Raw genomic sequence first — 8,047 nt, 5'->3', positions numbered from 1 at the left:
AGCTGATGGCCATGCAATCACAGTTGGCCATTTACTACCTGAGCCAACACCTTTCTATGTGAGGCCGAGAGCCTGGAAACTACTCTCTGGGGCCCCGCCCCCACAGTATTTAAATTTAATAAAGTCCAAATTACCATTTTTTCTTTTATGGTTCATGCTTTTAGTGCATTATCTAGGAAATCTTTGCTTAAACCAAGATCACAGTGCCAGGTATCTCACATAGTTTATTAATATTATAACCAACTATTTAATGTTTATTGATGCTATTGTTTTTAAATTTCAGTTTCAAACTGAAATGCTGGTGACATTTCAGACGTTTAATTTCCTGACCTAGTTGACTTTTATTTAGCAATTCATGAATTAGAAAGCATCGAGTCTATAAAACAGAAAGGAGCTTCCAAGAGTTGTACAAAGTGAGAGGGTTTCATAGACTGTGACGGGCCAGCCGCCACGAGTCGATGGGTTCCCGAATGGGGGAGTGGGAATGAATAAAAGACACTCTCACATATGATGGCGATCGCGGACTTCAGTGATCCTGAAGACACTAAGTTTATTTTACTGCTCCCATATAAGCAGTTTGAGCACGTGCAAGTATGTATTAACATAACAAATGTAAATTCTTTAGCTTTCACATAGAGGATACAAAATTCACCGAAACTCACAAGTAATTATCTTATCAATTGCCCTGATAGGCATCAGCCTTCTGTGTCTGGGAACTGGCCGCTCCCACCAAATTCCTCAGCAGCTTACAAGCTCAAGCTCCCCTCAGGTGCAGGCAGAGACAATTGCCTCAGGGGGAGGAAACAGGTAGCATAAACTGAGACATTCTGCAAAGCTCAGAGTTTCCTGTAACCATGGCTCCCCACATCTCCCCCTTTTTTATTTTATATGAACAAAATCCATCCAGTCAGGATGGAGAGGTGACGGCGCCTGTCTTAGGCATCCCAGGACGCCTGCCTCAACTTACCCGTCTTTGGTACTTATATTTTATCATACAAGCCCTGTCTTAGGTGTTGAAGCGGCTCCCAAGTATTTGCCCGTCGTTGACTAATCCGTCCCTCATAAATGCACAGGGGTGAGAGTCTTAAGACTTGCCTTAAGCTCAAGCTGATGGATGTCAGCTCGTAAGTCTAACATCCTGCTGATGAAACATCTAATGAGGATGGGGAGTAGGCACAGAACCAAGCAGACACAGAAGCCCAATAAACCGCTTTGGCCTACTCAAAGCATACTCAATTTCTTTAAAAACCTGCAAACTTCTTTCAGCATACCAAGGTCCAGAAATATTAACAGGAAGCATAACAAAAGATGGTTGTTTAAGTATCATAACATGAGTTCCTAATGGTACCCAAGAAATACAATTTGCTAAAGAACAATTACTACAGGATACACTAAATTGATTTCCTATAAAGTGTACATTAACATTTCCAATCAACAGTGCATAAGGAGAAGGAACACAAGCAGATATATTAACAGTCTTAGCAACAGTAGTCCAATCTCTAGTCCCATCTTTCAAGACACTCACATGACTGCAGGGAGTGCCTGATTTACAGAACTCAACTATTTGAACAACTTCACCTATTACTCCCATAAGTCTCCATAATGAATTTTGCTGATATTGTGTATCAGAAGTCCAAAATCCAGAAATCAGTTCTCGGGCCCATCCTGACTGGTTACTTCTTGACCAGTTAATGATGTATCTGCCTGTTCCAGGAATGTCATAACGAACAGGATCATTGCCAGGACAGTCTCTCCATGGGACAGTCTCAATATTTAATTTCAATCTTTTATTAAGACGAACAGTCCATCCAACTAAAGAGTCATTAATGTGCATAGTGACAGGAGAACTACGCAAGCACCCAGATGTTGACCTATTATTTGCAATACAAATAGGCAAACCTGTTCCTATACCATTATAAGTGAAATTCTTCTCTAGTTGTTGTTTTATGTGTCCATCAGAGGGCAATCTCATTAACATAGACTGGAATCTCAGGACGTCCCACACAGCGGGGTGGAGGATTGGTGGATCAGGTACATAGGCCCAATACGTCTGGTCAGGTTCCGCTTGGCAAAGCATCAGTAGCATCATCAATGGGCTGAGGGTCCACATGTCGCACCAATCTTTCTGGCAGCCACCGAGGGCCTTCTGCATCCTGTGGAAAAACACATACATGTCCTCGTCCCCATATGAGGACTGGATCTGGGCCTTGCCAAGAGCCCGTAAGTGGATCTCTCCATTTGACCAAAGCCTGAGGAGCAGTGGAAGGATGCCAAAAGCGCTCTGCAGCACTCTTGCCATGGGCATCCAAGGTCAAAAAATTTTGAATAAAGAGAGAATGAGACAAATAATTATGAGGTGTCAGGGGATATAACTCCCCCTTTTTTATTTTTTGTAAATTAACTTTTAATGTACCATGAGTATGCTCAACAATCCCTTGTCCTTGGGGATTGTAAGGAATGCCAGTAACATGATTGATTGAAAATTGCTGGCAAAATAGAGCAAATTTTTTGCTGGTATAACCTGAGCCATTATCTGTTTTAAGTTTTTTAGGAGTTCCAATCATGGCAAATGCAGCAAGACAATGTCTAATTACGTGTGACGTTGCTTCTCCTGTCTGAACAGAAGCCACAACGAATCCGGAGAATGTATCGATGGAGACATGAACATATTTTAATTTTCCAAATTCAGGTATATGAGTCACATCCATTTGCCATAAGTCATTAGGACGTAAGCCTCGGGGGTTGACTCCATAATGAGGCACAGGCAGAAGATGTGAACAGTCCGGACATTGTTTTACTATCTGACGTGCTGCTTCTCTGGTTATATTATACTGCAATCTCAAGCTCTGGCTATTTTGATGGTGGAGGCTATGAGCCTTTTGTGCCTTTTCTATTTGAGTCAAGGCAACGAGCTGAGTGGCAGAGTCTGCAATTTGATTTCCTGAGGCCAAAGGGCCTGGAAGATTAGAATGAGCTCTAATATGGCCAATATAAAATTTTTCACAGCGCAGCTGAATGGCCCGCTGTATCTGAAGAAACAGATCCTGAATAACAGGATTGCTGGTACTAATAAAAGGTACTGTTTCTAAACTTTGGATAGCACGAACTACATAATGGCTATCAGAAAATAAATTAAAAGACTGGGAAGCAAAATCAAGCAAAACCATATGAACTGCTCAAGCTCAACTATTTGAGCTGAGGCTGGAGGTGTCTGCACTCTTTTAATGACCTTATCATTGAGTGCATAGACAGCTACACCATTACTAGATCCATCAGTAAATATATTAAGTACAGCAGGAAGAGGAGCGTGTGACACAACTGAAGGAAAAATAGGAGCATGATGCTGAAAAACTTGAAGCAATTTATGCTTAGGATAATGATTATCTAAAGTTCCCACAAAATGAGCCAATGCAACAGGAAAACTGTTAGTAAACTGCATCAGGCCTTGAATCTGTGCTTTTGTAAAAGGAATAACAATAGAATCTGGCTCCTTTCCATAAAATTTTCGAGCTTCCAAGCGGCTCTCCTGAATTAAACTGGCCACAAATTCATAATAAGGTGTAAGATTCTTTTGTGCAGCCACATGGAGGTGTATCCATCTAAGTGGCCCTTCTTGCCACAACACTGCTGTGGGTGTATGTTTGGTGTCTAAAACATACACATATAGAGGTTTAGAATAATCTAAAAAAGAAACATGCTGTTGCTGAATGGCTTCCTCAACCTTAGAAAGAGCGGCTCAGTAAGAGACCTGGGCGAGGTCGGATCAGAATCTCCTTTTAAAATTTCAAACAGTGGTTTAAGATCTCCAGTAGTTAGTCCCAAAGAAGGGCGCAGCCAATTAATATCTCCCAACAGTTTTTGAAAATCATTAAGAGATTTAAGATGATCTTTCCTAAGCTCTATTTTTTGTGGAGTGAAATACTGAGCCAACAACTGAAATCCCAAGTAAGAATAAGGCTCACTTCTCTGTACTTTCTCAGGTGCAATAATAAGACCTGAGGCTAGAAGATTCTTTTTTATATCTGCAAAGCAAGCTAACAACATTCCTTCTTTCTTACAAGCCAATAAGATGTCATCCATATAATGAATGATATACACAGAAGGAAACTGTTTTTTGGTGTTATCAATTGCTTCACTAACAAACTTCTGACATAAAGTGGGGCTATTAGCCATACCTTGGGGGAGAACTTGCCATTGATATCTTTTCATAGGTTCCTGAAAATTTGGACTAGGAATACTAAAAGCAAATCTCTTACAATCTTGGGGATGGAGGGGAATAGTATAAAAACAATCCTTCAAATCCAAGACTATTTTATAAGTGTCTTTTGGTATGGCAGAGGGATGAGGTAATCCTGGTTGCAAAGCCCCCATAACTTCCATAGTTTCATTCACTTTTCTCAAATCCTGCAACAATCTCCATTTCCCTGATTTTTTCTTAATTACAAAAATGGGTGAATTCCAAGGAGAGGTTGATTCAGTTATGTTGCCTTGTTCAAGCTGCTCCTGTACTAGCGCTTGAGCGGCCAAGATTTTTTCTTTAGTAAGGGGCCATTGATCTATCCACACAGGCGTATCAGATTTCCAAGTAATAGCCTCTGCTGTTTTTTGGTGGAGTACAGGTAAATCTATGACCCCTGGGGAAAATACCCCAAACCTGTCCTCTGTAAATTGGGATTGGGCGATATAGGTTCCTGACGTCCTTGTCCTGCGCTGCCTGAGGTGGCCCGGAATAAATCTGTGATGTATTTCTTTTCTGAGGTTCGTTCCCTTTCTGCTCGGGAACCTGCAGAGCCCCATAACATTGCTGATTCGGGGCCTGGGGCTGGCCCCTCACCCAGTTTCCCTGAATCGGTTTTCCATCTTTATCTATCCTAGATTTACACTCATTAGCCCAATGCTTTCCTCTCCTACATTTAGGACAGATATCTGGAGGTTTTTTAACAGGAGCAGCTACAGTCCCTGTTTTTCCCTTATCGGGGCATTGGGCTGCTCGATGTCCCCTTTTCCCGCAAGTAAAACATGCTCCAGTACGATTCCCTGTATGAAGTCTTGCCTGTTGATTGAGCACTTCCCTCATAGGCTTTCCCTGAAGAGCAGCTGCTATCGCTATTCCCTGGGTAAAAGAGGGGCCCACATCAGTACACAGGCGAATGTATTCAGATAAATCTCCTTTCTTCCTAATTGGCCTGATAACGGCTTGACATGCCGAATTGGCATTTTCATAGGCAAGCTGCGTTATAAAGGACTGGGTAGCCATTGACGCCCCAAAAATCCGTCCAGCCGCAGTGGTAAGGCGGGACACAAAATCTTGGAAGGGCTCATCCGCTCCCTGTCTTATCTGAGATACATGTTCCTCTTTGCGGGAAGTTTCTGGTAGCATACGCCAGGCTTCCTTTGCAGCGGCAGAAGTCTGAGCATAAGCTCCTGCCGCAAAGCCCATTTGGTTTCTTATTTCAGCATAAATGCCTTCACCGGCCAACATCTCAAAAGTAATGGGAACTCGCCTCAAATTGTTTTGATTAGCTTTCTTTTTGCAGTTTTCATAAAACTCAGATCTCCATAAGAGATGATCGCCTCCTGAAAGGCAAGCATGAGCAATAAGCTTCCAATCCTCTGGAGGGGTGGCTTCAGTAGCCAGAACATCCAAAATTGCCAGGGTAAAAGGGGCAATAGGCCCATACTGCACACAAGCCTCTTTCAATTCTTTTATCTGCTTCCACTGGAAAGGCCTCCAATCCCTAACCCTACGTCCTGCCTGATCATATCTTTCAAAAATAGGATATACGCCAAACTGCTCTGTAGATTCCCCTTGCTTGTGAGCCTCTTCACAAGCTATTTGAAGAGGGGATAGTACAACAGAGTCCGATCCTGGCTTAACATAACTTGGCGAAGGCTCTGCAGGCATGTCCCAAACCGGGGACTGCGGCGGAGGTCCCCACCTACAGGACTCCTCAGGAGGTGGTGCAGAGGGATCAACTATGGGGGGATCTTTATTCCGAGGACAATTTCCTCCGTCTACAGCAACTTTAAGTTCTATCAACTGTCCCTGAATCTTTTTTATTTGATCTGCAAGAGAAAGTGCAGTATCTGCAAGTTGCTCGTCCTCCCAAGCCACAGCCACTAAAGGAGGGTTTTTGTCCCTATCATATTTGGCTCCCTCATCTTCTAATTTTTCCTGATCCTGAGGTTTTAAATCTTCCCGGTGCTTGACCAGAGTTTCCTGAAAAACAGGCTCTTTATTAACCTTAAGAACTCCCTCTAACAACTTTGCGCTCTCTCCCTCCTCATCACCGGCTTGTTTTACTTTCTCTAATTTGCATTCCTCATGTTTAAGGTTCAAACAGTCTCGGATCAAAGTCCACAGTCCAAATGTTTCAATCGGAACCTGCTGAGGCCCGTGGTCAGTGTAAAAATCCTTTAACTGTTTTCCCACTTTCTGCCAGGTTCCCAGGCTGACCGTTCCTTCTTCAGGAAACCACGGACAAACTTCTTTTACAAATTCTAAAAACTTATCTAACTGTTCTCTGCTCACCCGACTGCCACGGGCGGCAAGCAATTTCTTAAGTCCTCTAACATACAGGTCCTTGCTGCTGGCGTGACCCATTCTTTTCCCTAACTCGGTCCTTCTTTCAAACAAAGAAACAATCAGGTGCCCTTCTGGATTGGGGCCCAATCAAGCTCCGTGACAAAAAGTCGTGGAACTATCAATCATTCACACATTCATTCAACCGAGGGGATCGTGTCTCACTCACCGTGCATCCACTGATTCAGCTCTAATGAGCCGGGGCCCTTTCCACGCGGTGTTCCTCACTGTTACCCCCGTATTCGAGCCCCACGTTGGGCGCCAAGTGTGACGGGCCAGCCGCCACGAGTCGATGGGTTCCCGAATGGGGGAGTGGGAATGAATAAAAGACACTCTCACATATGATGGCGATCGCGGACTTCAGTGATCCTGAAGACACTAAGTTTATTTTACTGCTCCCATATAAGCAGTTTGAACACGTGCAAGTATGTATTAACATAACAAATGTAAATTCTTTAGCTTTCACATAGAGGATACAAAATTCACCGAAACTCACAAGTAATTATCTTATCAATTGCCCTGATAGGCATCAGCCTTCTGTGTCTGGGAATGGCCGCTCCCACCAAATTCCTCAGCAGCTTACAAGCTCAAGATCCCCTTGCAGGCAGAACAATTCTGCCTTTTCTAGGATGCCATTGGAATGGAATGATACTATATGCAGTCTCTCTTGGTCCAGCTTCTTCCATTTAGCATAATGCTTTTGAGAGTCATCCTTATTGTTGCTCATATCAGTAGTTCATTCCTTTTTTAATGACCAATGTTCCATCGTATGGCTAAAGCACAATTTGTGTATTCATTCACCAGTTGATGGACATTTGGTTGTTTCCAGTTTGGGATCATTATGAATAAAGCTGCTGTGAACATTCACGTACAAGTCCTTATGGGGACATATGTTTTCATTTCTCCTGGGAAATGCTTGGGAGTGGAATTGCTGGGGCAAACAATAATTATATGTTTTATACGTATCTGTTTTTCTAACGTGGCCATACCATTTTGCATTTCTGCCAGCAATGAATCTGTTTCAGATGCTCCACTTGGGTGCTGTCACTTGGCGTCAGTTGTTAAAATTTTAGCTACTCTAGTGGATGTATAGTGAATGGCATCTCACTGTGACTTGAGTTTGCATTTCCAAAATGACTTATGATGTTGAGGCTCTTTAATGTGCTTATTTGCCTATAGTTATCTTCTTTGGCAAAGTGTCTGTTCAAATTCTTTGTCCAGTTTTAATTTCTTACTATTTTGTTAAAACAATTTTTAATATAGTCAGAAACAAATCCTTTACCAGATATTGTTTTGCCAGTCTGTGACTGGTGTTTCCATTTTCTTAATAATGTCTTTTCAGGAGAAAAGGTATTTAAATTTAATAAAGTCCAAATTACCATTTTTTCTTTTATGGTTCATGCTTTTAGTGCATTATCTAGGAAATCTTTGCTTAAACCAAGGTCACAGTGCCAGGTATCTCAC

General features: G+C 42.4%; 1 protein-coding gene across 1 annotated transcript; it reads right to left on the bottom strand.

The window, feature by feature from the left end:
• Positions 1 to 438: 438 nt before the first annotated feature.
• On the bottom strand, positions 439 to 7,106 carry LOC141572190 (endogenous retrovirus group K member 113 Env polyprotein-like). Its single transcript, XM_074335527.1, has 2 exons — positions 6,753 to 7,106; positions 439 to 2,153 (listed from the first exon to the last, which is right to left on the bottom strand). Exon 2 carries the CDS (start codon positions 2,150 to 2,152, stop codon positions 1,154 to 1,156), a length of 999 nt encoding a protein of 332 aa, XP_074191628.1. The 5' UTR covers position 2,153; positions 6,753 to 7,106; the 3' UTR covers positions 439 to 1,153.
• Between the last annotated feature and the right edge of the window lie 941 nt (positions 7,107 to 8,047).

This window comes from Rhinolophus sinicus, linkage group LG06, assembly GCF_036562045.2.
Source record: "Rhinolophus sinicus isolate RSC01 linkage group LG06, ASM3656204v1, whole genome shotgun sequence".
Lineage (NCBI taxonomy): Eukaryota > Metazoa > Chordata > Mammalia > Chiroptera > Rhinolophidae > Rhinolophus > Rhinolophus sinicus.
This window is presented reverse-complemented; position numbering and strand designations above follow the sequence as displayed.